This window comes from Gracilinanus agilis, chromosome 1 (assembly GCF_016433145.1).
Source record: "Gracilinanus agilis isolate LMUSP501 chromosome 1, AgileGrace, whole genome shotgun sequence".
Lineage (NCBI taxonomy): Eukaryota > Metazoa > Chordata > Mammalia > Didelphimorphia > Didelphidae > Gracilinanus > Gracilinanus agilis.
In genome coordinates this window covers 271,531,950-271,548,463 of record NC_058130.1, presented here as the reverse complement: position 1 = coordinate 271,548,463, position 16,514 = coordinate 271,531,950, and the positions used below count along the sequence as shown (strand labels likewise).

Here is a 16,514-nt window from a genome sequence, read left to right as displayed (position 1 = left end):
CCCTAGTTATTGCGTCCCTGTCGAGGACCCCTCAGGGGTTAGTGGGTAGTTAAATTATTGCCTGTTACTGTACCGCAATGGAGGAAGCCCTGGGGACCTAAAGTTCCCAACTCGGGCTCGGCCATGACTGTATGTGGGCCATAGGACTAGGCGCGTGAGCTCGAGTGATGGCGCACTCCGGGGGCGGGGAATAGGCACCAGCGAGGGCACCCTTTCGCTAGAGCCGTAGCCTCCGGGACGTGACTGGGGGAACGTCGGCTCCTGGAGGTGTTGTTGGCGCGCGCCGGGCGGAGGGGTAGCGCTTCGGGAGTTTAGCCCGGGGAAGCCTGGATAGCGGAAGCTTAATGCTCCGCCTACTTGACGAGGGCGCCCTTTGCGTTAGCCTAGGGGGCGCGAGTGTGCGCACGGATAATGCAAAGCAATGGATAACCGGAAACATTTTTTTGCTTTTAGAAATAACAATTCGTAGGGTTAGGTTTTAGGGATTTTTTTTGTCCAAAGTTACAAGGTTTTTGTTTTTAAGAAATTTTTTATACATTAAGAATTGTATTTGTTTTTGATGCTATCACTATTAGAATTTTAGAATTAGAATATTAGAAACTAGAATTTCTCCCAGAGCCATCCTAAATCAATAGTTTTATAACTAATAAAATTTCATAAATAAAATTTCATAAATATATTTTAAATGTATAAATAAAAAATGTATAATGTTTAGAGGGGAAAAATAGAAAAGCCCAGCAAAATTGATAAATAACATTGAAAAATAAGTGATGGATCTCTGATGAGGGGGGTCTTAGTGTGTCATCAATATTTTTTTTCCTCAATTTGAAACCCTTACCTTCTATCTTTGAATCAAGACTGCCTATTAGTTCCAAGGCAGAAGTAAGAGCACTGGGGTTAAATGGGTCCAGGGTCACACAGCTAGGAAAACTGTCTAGGGCCAGCTTTGAACACAGAACCTTCCATCTATGGGCCTGGTTCTCAACTCTTTTCTAATAGTTGATATTTTTGTTGTTCAGTGCTGTCCAACTTGAGGATTTTCTTTGCAAAAGTACAGGAATGATTTGTAGTTTCCTTTTCCAATTCATTTTACAGATAAGGGAAGTAAGGCAAACAGGGTTAAGTGACTTGTCCAGGGTTACATAGCTAATCTGAGGGCAAATCTGAATTTAAGAGGATAAATCCAGGCCCAGCACTCTATCTACTGTGCCATATACTGTGTATATACAGATTAAACATTCTTCATAATATCCTGTCAAGTGAGTTTAGGAGTTCCATTGAAATCACTTTCAACCTTTCAGTTAGTTGCTTTGTGACTTCAATTGTTCTCTAAACTGCAGTGCTACAGACCCACTTTCTTAGGTGTCTTTATTTCAAACATATCAAAAATGATTCAGCTGCCTCCTTTGATAGAAGCATAATCTGGAGCCTGACAAAAAATAACTTAGATGTGTTACTGTGCTGGGCCCTGGCTGGGATTAATCCAAGAATAGGAAAACAGCACATTTATATTTTCAGGTTTAATGTTTGCAAACCTTGGAGGTGAGATTTGAACCCTGGTATATCACCTATCTGAATCTTACCTGTCCTTCAAGATCCTGCTCTAGTTAAACTGTTAAACAAATAGTTAAACAACTTCCCTGACTTAATTTATAATTTTTGTGTTCAGAGCACTATGGTAGACAGTGGGTGTTACAACTTGTGTAAGGCACTGTCCCTTCCTTGAATAGTTTACAGTCTGATAAGGGGGTAAAACACCAATATAGGTCATTGTAACATTGCATGGAAAGTTCAGACAAAGCAAAGTGGGTTAGAACCAGGAAAACACTGTGTGTAGTAACAGCAATATTGTAATGATGACTAATTGTGAAAGGTTTTGCTACTCTGATCAAGACAACTTTCCAAGATAATTCTAAAGGACCCATGATAAAAAATGCTATCTATCTCCAGAAGTGAAATTCTGATGAATTATAAGTGCAGTGTCTGCTGTGGCATACTTTTTTCACTTTATTTTTCTTGCTTTTTTTTTCTGACATGGCTAAATATGGAAATATGTTTTATATGATTTCACATGCATAACTGATATGCTTATTGCCTTCTCAATGGGTAGAGGAGGGGCAAGAGGGAGGAAAAGAATTTGGAACTCAAAAATATCAAAATATGAATGCTAAATTTTTTAAAAAATAAAAGAAAAATCCATTGATCAAAGAGAATAATTAAAGAAAAAATAGTCCACAAACTATGATATGATACTTCATGTATTAATTTTTAAATTTATATTTATCTTAGCTCTCCAAGTAGACAGCAAACCCTTTAGAGGCAGGGATTGTGTGTTGCTTATTCTTGTATCTTCTATATCTCCTATCACAGCATTGAGTCCTGACCCTTTGGAGTAGATTGATCTAGGTTCAAATCCTGCTACTAATTCTCAAATCATTAAACTTTTCTGAGCCTTAGTTCCTCATCTGTAAAATGAGGATGATAATATCACCTAACAAATCTTATCTTCCTCACAACACATAACAAACAGGATTATTGTTAGGACCAAATGAATTCATATAAGTCCAAAGGAGAAAAGAGGATTTCGTTTTCTTCCTCTCTTTGCCCCACCAACCTCCGCCCCTGGCCCCATATAATCATTAAAAATAAGAAGTTGATAACAGAGATAATTAGATATTCATATACTATTAAGTATCACTCAAAAGAAAAAAAAAAGAATTGTTACTCAGACAGAAAGTAAAGGTTTAAAAAAAGAAAAAATCCTGAGTTCTAACTCAGTTATAACTAATCATTCTTCATGGGACCCAGCTATAGATACTGATTTTGGGAGGAGCATAGGGGGCTACATGCAAAAAATGTAAACTTTGAAGTATTATATTAATGCAAATTACTGCTGTAGTTGTTATAAGGAAGAAGTATATCAGATAGTTTGGCTATGATAATTAAATAAGTTAGGTAAGGAAGGTGAACATTCTGGTTCCTTTTGCTATCCCAACACAATTCACTTATAGACTTGATCTAGAACTTTGCTAGATGAGGACTTGGGGAGAGAGAGAAAGAAGAGGCAAGGTTCTGGAACTAGAAATAATCATCTAAGTGGATAATTGAGAGTTTGATCTCATGTTTTTTTTCTTTTTTCTTTTTTATCTTTATTTTATTTTAATAACATATTTCCACATAAGTTTCCCAAAGTTATATGATTCATGTTGTCTCCCTCCCTTCCCTCTTCTGAAGTTGACAAGCAATTTAATCTGAGTTATACATGTATTATCAAGAAAAACACATGTCCATATTATTTATTTTTATAAGTGAATATTATAAAATCAAAACCTCAAGTCATATACCCAAGTAAACAAGTGATAAATCACATGTTTTCATCTGCACTTATACTTTGATCTCATATTTGAATGAAGGGTAACATTCATTTACCAAATATTACTTATGTGATTAACAAGGCATGATGGAAAGAGGACTAGACAGGGAATTGGAGGCCTGCATTCAATTCTCAGCTTAGCCACTAATTCACTGGTGTGACCAAAGGCAAGGCACTTCCCCTCTATTTACTTCAGTTCCTTTTCTGTAAGATGAGGGAGTTGGATGAGATGATCTCTAAGGCCCTTCTTTGTCTAGATTTCTATGATTTCAATGACCCCCCAGTACTATGTTGCAAAATAGTTATCTTCCCCAAAGAGATAGACTAAAGTAGAGCACTCTCCTTGAAAGGGGAACCCAAGATTATTAAAATGAAATGGGCAGCAATGGAAAGTATTTTAGTTGTTTTGTCAAGCCAGTAGAAATTACCTTTAACATACAATTTGTTGAATGGGGATATTTTTAATAGCAAATCTTTATTGTGACTTCATGGAGGTGAATTGGAAGGAGTTAAAGGAATTAAGGAAAGGAGAAGAAAATGTAGAAATCTAAAGGAAACCAGGTAGACAGTGAAGATATATAGGAGAAATAGCATAATCAGGACTCACTGTTATAAACATAGGAGCTTGCGAGCAGGGCATCAGAGAGTAGATAGAGAGGTAGAGAAAAATTGCACTCTTAAGAATCATGAATTTAGGGTTATAAAGGGCCACCAGGGTCACTTATGAAAATTCCTAGATGAACCTTTGGGAATATTTATATTTTGAGAACCAGAGGAGGAAGAGGATCCAGCAATGAAGGCAGAGACAGTGTGGCGAGAGGTGTAGGAGGAGAACCAAGGATAGGTAATTTTGAGGGTGGCAGTCTGGAACAGAAACTAACAAGGACTAAATCTGTACAACAAAAGAACTTAGTCTTCTAGAGACACAGAGGGCCAAAAATCAAGACTTTAGGGTGGAACTAGTGTAGAGTAACCCCCAAACAACATTTTTATAAGCCTCCTTGAGGTATATAGAAGTAAGAGGGAGGCCAGGGAGGAAATGGCAAAACTATTCCTATACCTTAGTGCTGGTGGCCAAGATTTAGGCTCAAGCATTAATTGCTCAAAACCATTTTATTTTATTTATTTCATTTCATTGCATTGCACTGTATTCAGGACCTTTTAACATCAGCTACAGGAACTCCTTCCCATTGGCTATCTCCCTGAGTCATCGTCCAGTTAATTAAATGGGCACCTCCCTGCCGCCTAGCTCTCTATGAAATAACACAGGGCTCCCCCAAAATGCCAGTCCTTGGCGTGAATGCTCCAATATTCTAAGCACTAGGGAAGTTTCTCTTTTGGAGAGATATCACTTCATTAAGTAATTAATGTGTGCTAGGTTTTGTTCTGGGACTGCTTAGAAAGGTCAAAGTAGGCGAAGGATAAGGATTCCTCGAATATGGAATATGAAATAATATTGGTGAAGTGTTTTGCTAACCTTAACACACTATGTAACCATTAGCTATCATCTATTATTATCATCATCGTCATCATCATCATCATCATCATCATCATCATCATCATCATCATCATCTTTGATGGCGAAATATTTGCCCTTGGTGGTGACAGAAAAGAGAGACCCTGAGATGATCTGGCCTTGGACAGGGGCCATGTTCTCATTCCAGGACCTACTGGTTAGCAAACAGTGGAAAGAGTCAATGCATATCAGGAAAGAGAGACCCACAACTTCCCCCCTCCCCCACCAACAGCATATTTGTGAGGAAGTGTCAGGAGCAGGTGCGGGTGGAAAAATGGAGCAGGCACCAGGGCCCTGCATTAAATTTAGCTGCTGCCCTATTCCTAGGGTAGCCTTTGGGGAGCTAAGCCATTAGCCTTAAAACTGGAGATGGCAGAAAATGAGTCAGCCTAGGGAAGTAGCCTGGTGTGGTGGAAAGAGCCCTGACTTGGGAAGTCAAGAGACCAGGAATCAAATCACAGCTCTGCCACTAACTATGTGACCTTGGGCAAGTCCCTCACTTTTCCGGGCATGGGTTTTCTTATCTGCAAAATGGGGAGTGAGAACCAACACCTAGATAGTGTTATCTAAGGTCCTTTCTGGTTAAGTGCTCACTGGGTACTTTTCCCTTCCTTCTCCTTGTCAAAATTCCTCAATATCACCCCTTACCACTTCTTTTCATTAGTTTTGTAACTCATACTCCCAAAGGAAACCCCTCTGTGTGCCCCCTTGATCTTCTCTTTCCCTTCTTCTCCAGTAAGTGGTTTCTGCTATCATTTCCTTTCTCACTCTAATCTCCAATCTTTCCTTATCTAATGGAGCCTGATTTTAAATCCTGCCTCAGACTTGTCATTTAACCACTGCCTCTGCCTCAGTTTCTGAATTTGTAAAACCAGGATTATAATAGTATCTACTTCCCAGGGTTGTTGTGAGGAGCTAATAACATAATATTTGCAAAGCACTTAACACAGTGCCTGGAATATAGAAGACAGTCAATAATGCTTGTTTCCTTCTGTCTTCTTTTCTCTTTTTTTTTAAACCCTTATCTTCTGTCTTAGAATCAATATTGATTATAATTGGTTCCAAGGCAGAAGAACAGTAAGAACTAGGCAATTAGGGTTGAGTGACTTGCCCACAGCTAAAAAGTATCTGAGGCCAGATTTGAAACCGAGACCTCCCATCTCTAGGCTTGGGTCTCTATCCACTGAATTGCCTAGTTCACCAACCTTTTGAGCTTGGTGTGTCAAAATTTTCCAAAAAACCCAGCATAATTCAGGTGGTGTGTCACTTAGAGAAAAAAACCCCCATCATTTCATGATATTTATAGTTTAAATAACAAAAATGTGTAATTGTAATATATAACTGTATTTAATAAACCAAAATCTAATTATTTAACTTACCTGCTTAGTGAGAGTTGTTTTGGCCTACAGATCTCCAGCATAGAGTGTCTACACTACACTATAGCAAACGTTTCATCCTTGGCATGTGGCCCCATACTTCTCTGTATGTGGCCACATCGAAAATGGCTATGTGTGTCAGTGCTGACATGTGTGTTATAGGTTTGCCACCAGAGGCCTAGTTTCTCCTTATCGTCTTAATTGCTAAATTTTTAAAAATTTAAAAATTGATTAAGAAAAATTTTCCATGGTTATGTGATTCGTATTCTTTCCCTCCCCTCCTCTCACCCCCTCCCATAACTGACGCACATTAATTGCTAAATTTAAAGACCTTTTCTCAATTCCCAGACTTCTTGATCTCTCCCTAGTATTTGATACTGCTGATTTCCTTCTCCTCCTGGAATCTTCCTTTTAGGCTTTATGTAGTGAATGTATGCCCAAGACTTTGTCCTAAGCCCAATTTTCTCTATATACCCCTTCAGTGATCTCCACGCATCATTTATCATCTGTGTGTAGAGGACTCTGACCTATTGATCTGAAGATGCCAAAATCCAGGCTCTCTTCTGAGATCCAGTCCAGAATCACCGACGACGGAATAGATTTTTCAAATAGATGTCGCATAGCTATCTCAAACTCTACATGCCTGGTTCTTTGGCATGATGCAGAGGAAGTGGTGGAAGCAGGGGTGGTTGTCTGCTTCTGAGAAGATGGACTACTAAACCAGGAAGAGCTCCATAGCCCTTCAAGGAAGACCCCCAAGTGGAGCTCGTTGAGGCACGCTTGGAATCCAGACTACAGGGGAGACCGAAGCTTGAGCTTAGGAATTCTGAGCTACAGCAAGGATAGCTGTGCTTCTACGAGCTGCCACTTCTGCTTTGTGTTTTTTCCCCTAAGCCTAGGTGATCCAGCGGCTGTCCTGAGATGGACTGGCCTTGAAGATGACCTTGTGAGTTCAGGAGACCAGAAACTTCTTGTGCTTCAGATGTCAGCTCTATGAGAAACGTTCCTTATGTGTGCCTACTCTAGTGCTTCTTGGAGGACAAAATGACTACTAAGTTATTTTGGAAGCCTGTCCCGGGTTGTCAGAAGATCAGAAGATACTGGCCAGGTGGGGTGGGTGGGTGGTGGTGGTGGTGGGGGAGGGGAGATAGTATAGAAATTGGTTGAAAGGTGCCATGATAATTTTGAAGTTCCTTAAAATGTTTTCAAGGTTTAAACCTTTTGGGAGAATATATAATAGTCGTTATAAGGGGCTAATATTTATTTAAATCTTTTCCAGTGCTCTTTTGTGAATTTTCTGTGTGTGTTGCTTTTTTTGTTGTTGTTTTTTTTAAATCCTTAACTTCTGTGTATTGGCTCCTAGGTGGAAGAGTGGTAAGGGTAGGCAATGGGGGTCAAGTGACTTGCCCAGGGTCACACAGCTGGGAAGTGTTTGAGGCTGGATTTGAATGTGTATATTGCTTTTTTGTGGCAACTGTTCTAAACTTGATTTACATAGTGCATTGAGGATGGTTCTATATTCTCTTTGGAGGAAATAAGACATGAGCCAAATTAAGCTTTAAGTGAATCTCTTTGGACAGGACCTGGGGTGGAGACAAAGAGCCAGGAAGAGAGTAAAAAGAAAGCATCTATTTCCCCAACCCCCTTATTTTTTATGAACCCTTACCTTTCATTTTAGAAACAATACTGGGTATTGATTCCAAGGCAGAGGAGTGGTAAGGAGTAGGTAATGGAGTGACTTGCCCAGGGTCACAGAGGATGTGTCTGATGTCAGATTTGAACCCAGGACCTCCCATCTCTAGGCCTTGTTCTTAATTCCTGGAGCCACCTGGTTGTTCCCTATTTCTAACTCCCCTCAGTCCATTAGGATTGAATCTGGTCTACATGTAGATGAGTCCAGAGCTAGGGGCCTCTGAGGGAGATAGAAAGGACAAGAGTCCTAGAGCTTTTGGGTCCAGCAGTCCTTCTGGGTGTTGTTACACTTAGTGCACACATCTCCCCCATTAGGATTTTAAAGATCTTGACATGCTCAGCATTTAACAGTGTTTGTCACTTAGTAAACATTTAATAAATGCATATTGATTTATTATAACTCCATTTTTTAAATAAATGCCTATAATTCCTCAAGAGGCAGCTAGGTGGTGCAATGGATAGAGAACTGGGCCAGGAATCAGGAAACCCTGAGTAAAAATTCATTCTCAGATATGTACTAGTTGTGTGACCCTGGGCAAGTCATTTAACCCTTTTTGGTTCAGTTTCTCATTTGTAAAATAGGGAAACGCTAGAGAAGGAAAGGACAAACCACTCCAGTATCTTTGCCAAGAAAACCATCTTATAGAGTCAGACACAATTGAACAGCACAATATAATTTCCTACTGGTACCTAGCACAGGGATGGACACATACCTCTGTGTTAATACAGACCCAAAGGAGGGCAGTATCTATAAAATCTTCTCCTAGGCTCAGAATAGCATTAGGCACTTAAGAAATCACTCAGTCCATGAAGGAGATAACTGGAGTCTTGGATCTTGTGTTTAGAGTGCTCAGTAAAGATTTATTGACTGAGCAAATAAATGAACGAGCAGCTTAGGGAATGATGCTGGTGATACACTGTTGGGTCATCCTAGGAAATTACCTATGCTGATACCAGGGCATGGAACTTACCATGGTAGAGGAAGTCTGATAAGTGTCATCAGCATTCATCAGGCAATGTGTGTGGATTGCCCCAGATTTGCTGGAAGTCTTGTGGAATTTGCTTTGAGATTCTGGGCACAGGGCCCTGAAGCTTAGGATAGGGCCTTCCTGGTTTCCAAGGGATTGGAGGAATAACATGACAGGTTTTCTGGCTGTCTCTGAACTTAGAATAGGCTGAGTGGGTGGGTACAGCCTCTTCCCTGTCTTGTGATACCTCCAGCCTCATTCAGTGGAGGAAGGATTAAAATCTCAGATGTAGCTTTTGATCCAAGGGGAAGGAGTATTAAAATCTCATGTCCAACTATGGGTTCAAGGGGTAGTTGTTAAAAAGAATTTTTTTTTCTGATGCTTTTTGACTTTTTACAACACAATCATTATTTTTGAGGCACAAAGGGCAGTCTTATGGAAGTTATTCCCTTTCTTAACAAATCTCTTAGTCCAGATGGGATCGAAACAGAAAATTACCTTAGCTTGAATGGTCCTTTTTCCAAATAAATACTTCAGCTTGAAACTGAACAGGTTGACCAAAGCCTAGGGAACCCTTGTGGAAGGGGTGGGAAATACCCAGCAGCTGTGGGAGTCCTCCAGAGGTCCTTCCTCTTTGCTTGTGTTCAGATGAAGGTGGAAGTCAGCTTGGTGTGGGGAGGTAAGGGCGGGAAGGAGGGAGAGAGGGAGAGGGAGAGGGAGAAGGAAAGACAGACAGAGAGAGAGAGAGAGAGAGAGAGAGAGAGAGAGAGAGAGAGAGAGAGAGAGAGAGAGAGCAAGCACTTTTTTCCCACCAACTTCAAGCCATGAGCAGGAAATCTGAACTACTTTGGGACTCTAGGCCTCTGATTGTCCAACATTCAAGTCTAGACTCAGCCTCTTTTCCAGCTTCTCTCTCATTTTCTCATATCCAATGAGCTTTCCCCAGTCATTTTCATGGCATACCACTACACATATACCCTTCTCCCAAACTCCTTTCCCATACCAGCTCTGAGAATAATAATAATCAAACCAACACTGTTATTCATGGAAAAGATATATGAATTGATTCGTATATTCGGTCACCATGACTTCCTTGTTTGTAACACCTTTAGGAGAGGTCTTCCTTTATGAGAATTGTAAGCTCCTTGAAGGTGATACTGCCTTGCTTGCTTAAATTCGGATTCCCAGACTTAGGACAGTGACTTAAATATGTGCTTATTCATTTGCATGTTCACAGACTGCTTGCATGAATCAGTTCTGAATCAGTTCATTGACCAAATTTGGTTTTGGCATTTCTCTTAGATCGTTCTAAGTGACACCTGCATTTTAATAGAGGACTTTTAGAAGTAGTGCTTTAATAATGAAAAAGGAAGGAATAATGGAGACATTTCAAATTTGAGAAAAAGTTAGATCTTGTCATGTTAGTAGGAACTGGGAACTGGGATTCTGAGATAAAGCCCTGGTCAGGGGATAGGGAGTTGGGATCGCTGGAGATCATTAGACCTAGAGATGGAGTTAGCTAAAGCTGGGCACCACTGCCAGAGTAAAGAATCAAATTGGATGGAGACAGCTATGTGACTCAGTGGATAGAGAGCTAGAACTGGAGTTGGGAAATCTTAGATTCAAATCTGACCTCAGATACTTCCTGGCTGTGTGACCCTGGGCAAGTCACTGAACCCCCCATTGCCTACCTCTTACCACTCTTCTGCCTTGGAACCAATATATAGTATTGATTCTAAAATGGAAGGTTAGGGTTTTTAGTTAATTGAAAAAAAAAAAAGAATTTAAAGTCTACTGGAATCAGGAGGACCTGAATTCAAATGTAGCCTCAGATACTTCCTAGCTGTGTGACTCTGGACAAGTCACTTAACCCCAGTTGCCTAGCCCTTACTGCTCTTCTGCCTTGGAATTGATACTCAGTATGGATTCTAAGACAGAAAGCAAGGATTTAAAAAAATACCAGACTGGAGGGACAGGAGCAGAAAGCAGGTCCCATAGGTTTTAGAGATGAAGCTTCTAGCCAATGCCTCTGTGTGTCTACACTTCTAGGACTGAGGACATAGGAAATGAGTGGTAGTAAATCTGTAGGATCAGGGGCTTTGAAAATAAGGGAAAAGGATGGAGCTTGAATTGCAGCCTGAGGTTGGGAGGGCTGTAAAGAATGGAGTAGTCAGGAATAGTTTCCTGATCTGCCTCTGCCCCATTCTGGCTTTGTATAGGGAATGGCTTTCCTGGTTCTGCTCACAGGGCGCTTATGTTTTCTCTTCCTCGCTATGCCCTGGATGACGACTTTACCAGGAATAGGAGAGGTAGCTGCCAGCGGCTGCCTCACCCAGAGCTCCCCTGGAAACCAGCACGCCCTGTTGCCAGGGCCCCTTACAAGGCTCCTCCCTCCTTCTTCCCTTCCTACAGCCCTCTTTCCCTCCAAGGGGTCTCCTCAGAGAACAGGAATCTGACTTCTGTCTGCTCTCATCTCCCTGAAATTCAAGGCTTGAGAAGTCCTAGTTAAAATGCAGATATCCTTTGGGATGGGAACAGGCCAACTTGTTTAGTCTTGATTGGAGGTTTTCTGGGGATGAAAGAGAAGCAGTGGACAGGTCTGGAGCAGGGGATGCTGGGAAGGGTGGGTGGGCCTGGAAGAGAGTATTATGTGGGGTCTGCAGCCTGATAGCAAACATCACCATCTTCTCTAATTTTTCCAGGGTCTTGAGGGGCCATAATGACCTAGCTTGCTTTTATTTCACACAAAATTACAAAGAGAAATAAAGGTCACTAAAGTGTACATGGAGGTGAAAGATAAGATAGCAAAAAGAGTGCAAAAAAGGCACAAAACGAGGAAGGTACCAGGGACCTTCCTGCACAGACTTCTGCCTCTGTCCAGAAGTCCACTAACTCTTGGCTTTTATTCAGTCTGTGCTCAGGGAAATTGTTTTAGGAGCAAAGAATGGAGTCCATCTATCCAGGCTCACTGGGCTGCCCAGTTTCCTATATTTCCTGTTTAGTCTTTTCTTTGCCCTAACTACTTAAAGTTAAATGAAAAAGAAACCATCCAGCCCATGAGTTACTCTCTTCTTGTTCTCTCCCATGCTTAGTCCTAGGCCTTGAGAGCCACACAGACTCTTCTAAAACCGTCTGAGTTATCCTATTGTCTACAGACTGATTTTGCTCCTTGGCTGGGAAGAGCTCATATTTATAGTTAGAGAACAGACAGCAACGATAGGGTCTGCTTTCCTCCCAGACTGAGCTGGGCAAAGACATTCATTTATTGATAAATATTGGAAGGAAGAAAGTTTCCTTAAAAGGTGAACTTGAGCCTCAGCATACAATTGGATGTCAATCTCATCTTTAGTAGGCAGCCAACCATTTTCAGGATTAAATGACTTGTCTACCAGTTTTCCTTTTCTTATGTGCCTGGCACATAGTAGATGCTTCATAAATGCTTTTCAATTGATGGATTGATTGAAGTCTTCCTGCTACAACTTGTTGCTGTTAGTTCTTGCTGTCTTCAGATATCAGATTCAGATTTCCTGATCCTTTAACATTTCTCTATATCTAGCCCTCTATAGCCCTGAAGATCCTTCAGGGAGCATGTCATGATCTGGCACTGAGACTTGAAGGGATGGCCTGGTAAGAATGTCATGGTTCTTGAAAACAGATCATATGGTAGCTGCCCCAACACAACATGGTACTTGTTTCTTGAGTCCATCTCAGAATCTAGGATGACCCTTAGTTTCTCTTCCTGCCTCTTAACTAAAGTAGTTTCCCCATGATTCTTGGGATTCTTCCTCTGATCATTTATAGCCGGTACTTGTTGAAGACCCAAACTCTCTGAAGAACTGTCTAGGAAGAATTGCAGAAGCACATGATTGAACAGAGGTTCATCATTGGAAATGACCTCGGTGGCTATTTAATATAACCTATATCTGAAAAGGCATCTCTACTGTAATATATCCAATAATGGACACTGTAAGAGGGAAATAGGTTTTAAAAGCATATTTAGAAATTTAGCCAGGCAGGCTGGCAGGAGCTAAAATTCCAACCTGGAACACAGCAAGGGACTGAACACAGAGGACTCTCTCTAAGGGCAGTTGGGGTTTTGAAGGAGTTGAGAAACCATTGACCTGAGAGCCTGTGGATTTTGGGTATCTCTGAGCAACATCTGGAACATCTCAACTAGCAAGATCAAGGAGAGAAGGTTGAGAATACTGTCTTATATGGTGGACAAGCAAGATCAATCTCCCCAACTTCTCTGAAGATTTATTTGGCTGGAACCTGTGCTCTTGGACTATACTTGGACTGAATACAGTTGAGCTACTGTTCAAGACCATCAGACCATCTACGTGAGATCCTGTTATTCCCTTGTGTCCTGGCTGCCTACATAGTGTAGTGAAAAGATTTCCCAGACCTTTAACCCTGAATTAGTCTGTCCATAGTTACTTAGAATAGTGAGACCTCTCCCACATCTTTTACCCTTAAATTATCTATTATTAAAAGTGTTTTTTTTACTTCCTGTTGTTTCTTTCTCGTATTAAGTAAAGTATCCCTGGCTGAGAAAATGTCAGTTTGACTGACCAACTGCCATTCCCCAAACTTCACATCCCTTGTTGGTTTTCCTGCGTTTACCTGTCAGTTATCCCTTGTCGAAGCAGTCCTCCTTTTCCCCTTTCTCTAAACCCAGTGTTTTAATTATCTACCCATAAAACTACCCAATCTCTTCCTGAAGATCTCTAAGGAGGTGGAACCCACTATCTCTAGAGGCAACTCATTCTACTTTGGGACAACATTACTTGTTATTTTCTCTGACATCAAGTATATATTGTCCAGCCATTGCTTCTTGTAATGCCTTTTGGGAACAAATAGAACAAGCTTAAATCTTTTTTTTTTTTTTTTTTTTTTTAATATGATAGCCCTCCAAATACTTGAATAGAGCTCTTATGTTTTCCCTGAATCTTAGCTTTTCCAGGCAAACCTCCCTGGGTTCCTTTTGACATGGACTCAAAGCCTAGCCCTGAGAGTCACACAGACCCTTCTAAAACCATCTGAGTTATCCTCTTATCTACAGGCTACCTTTGTTTCTTGAAAGGGAAGAGCTCAGATTTGTGGTTAGAGAACAGACAGCAATGATAGGATCTGTCTTCCTCCCAGGCTGGGCAAAGACATTCATAGATTGATAAATATTGGAAGGAAGCCAGCTTCCTAAAAAGATATTATTTTCCTCCAGAGGCTTTCTAGCTTTTTCCATGTTTTCTCCAAATAATGAATCCCATAACTGGACACAATATTACAAGATGTGGTCTGGTCACAGCAGAGGACTGTGAGATTATCACCAAAACTTCTCTTAATGTTGCTCTAGAATGCATTAGCTTTTTTGGCTGTTATCTTATACTACTGCCTCATGTTGAATTTATAGGCTACTCGATTGTTTTTTGGAACAACTGCTGTCGAACATGGTTCTTGTACATTCTACTAATGAAGCTGATTTTTTGATCCCAAGTGTTAATACTCTTCATTTATCTCTACTGGATTTTATCCCCTTAGATTCAGTCCAATGTCTTCTAGAACTTTTTGGATCTTGACACTGTCATTTATTTTGTTAAATCCTTCACTTAATCTGGTATCATCTGAAAATCTGATGGATGTCCTATGACTGTTGTCCACATCACTGATAAAAATGGTAAATAGTACAAGGCTGGACGTAGATCCCTGGAGTACTGCACTGGAGGCCTCCTGTTAACATAAAGTCACTCCTTGACCTGTCTAGAGTTTTCCATAGGTTCTGGGTCAAGCTGGCTGGGCAGCAACAATGGTCAAGGAAGGAAGCAGGTATTGAAACAAGTCAGAGCAGGGTGATCTCACTAGGAGGCAGCGTGAATCGCTTCTCTCGGGCGCACAATAGGCTTTCCACATGTGCAGCCACAACTCGGCACAGCTCCAGGCCCTGTGGAGACAGAAGGGAAATGTTCAAGTGCTGCTCATCTCCACTTCTCCCTAAATCCTAAAGCCCTTGCTCTCCCAGTTGCCTTAGCTCACAGAGGTATGTAAATATAAATACAGCTAAATAAATAAATATATGTATACAGAGAGAGAAAGAAGAGAGAGGTATATAATATGTATAATATATAATAGATGCATAATATAATTGATAGAACATAGCTTATAATAAACGCACAGTATAAATGATAGAACATAACATAATAAATGCATAATATATAATCAATAGAACATAATATATAACAAATGCATAATATATAATCAATAGAACTTAACATATAATAAATACATAATATAACTGATAGAATATAATAAACATATAATTTAATGGCTATAACATAACATATAATAAATGCATAATATATAATTTATAGAATATAACATAATAAATGCATAAAATAATTTATAGAACATAAATTTCTAGGCTTTTGAAAGAAAGCCCACTTGTTTGCATTTGTCTTGGGCTCTACTAAGAAAGTGGGAGGGCAGAGTCCTCCCAGAGACCTAGAGATTTGTCTGGTTGTTTTGGAGATACAATATAGCATGGTAGATAAAGAGATTGACCCAAAGCCAGGAAGACGTGTGTCTAATGAATACTGGCTTTATGTGACTTGCCACATGATTTAACTTCTCAGTGTTCTTAGGCAGCTCTTAAGATGTCTACCTGGGGGCAGCTGGGTGACTCAGTGGATTGAGAGGCAGGCCAGAGAGAGAAGGTCCTAGGTTCAAATCTGACCTCAGATCCTTACTAGCTGTGTGATCCTGGGCAAGTCACTTAACCCCCATTGCCTGGCCCTTACTGGTCTTCTGCCTTGGAACCAATACATGGTACTGATTCCAAGATGGAAGGTAAGGGTTTAAAAAAAATGTCACCTAAATAGATGCAGGGAATTTCCTCACAGATCCATCCCCTATTCCTATTGCTTTCCATGAAGTCAGAAAAGATAGCAATATCAGTGAAATCAAAAGTCCACCCACTATCCAAGGACTGTTGAATGATACAAAGGAAAGAGCTGTAGATCAAAGGCCATATTGGGCTGGGGGTGTGGAGCATTTCATTGGATTCAAGTCTCTGCTTTGCCACTGACCTTTGCCATGGGACCTTTGGTCAGGGACTTGCTCTCTCTGGTCCTCAACTTTCTCATTTCTAAAATGAGGGAATTGAACCAGATGACTTCTAATGTCCTCCAGTTCTAAATCTTAGGATTCTATGATTTTTAGTGAGAATAGATGATTTCTATGAAAAATGGGATTTCAATAGGAACAGAGGCTCTACTGAGTCTGAGGTTTGAGGCAGCCAGCCCCTTGGGGCAAGCCTGGGCAATTCAGCATTTGGAAAGAAAGGCAGACATCAGAGCAAAGAGCATCAGTTCCAAATCTCTTCTGGTTTAATATGGCTTCCTTGTCCTGGAACGTGAGGACTTGCTCAATACTAGGTAATTCCTCTGGGTTAATCAACAGGAAATCAGGCCACTAAAATTATTGCTCTACAGAAGGGTAGAAGGATTGGGGAATCCAAGGAAAAAAACAAACCAATGTGAATAACAGGGAACATTTCAGAAATGTCTGTGTGTAGGTATGCCTACAAACATGCTAAA

The 16,514-nt window shown here is 40.6% G+C and overlaps 1 protein-coding gene across 1 annotated transcript in view; it reads right to left on the bottom strand.

Annotated features, from left to right (window-relative positions):
* Positions 1 to 14,761: 14,761 nt before the first annotated feature.
* MYO15A (myosin XVA) overlaps positions 14,762 to 16,514 on the bottom strand; it is a 145,247-nt gene continuing 143,494 nt past the window's right edge. Inside the window, 1 exon segment of the mRNA XM_044679943.1 lies at positions 14,762 to 14,863. Within this exon segment, the coding sequence (XP_044535878.1) occupies positions 14,762 to 14,863 (102 nt within the window).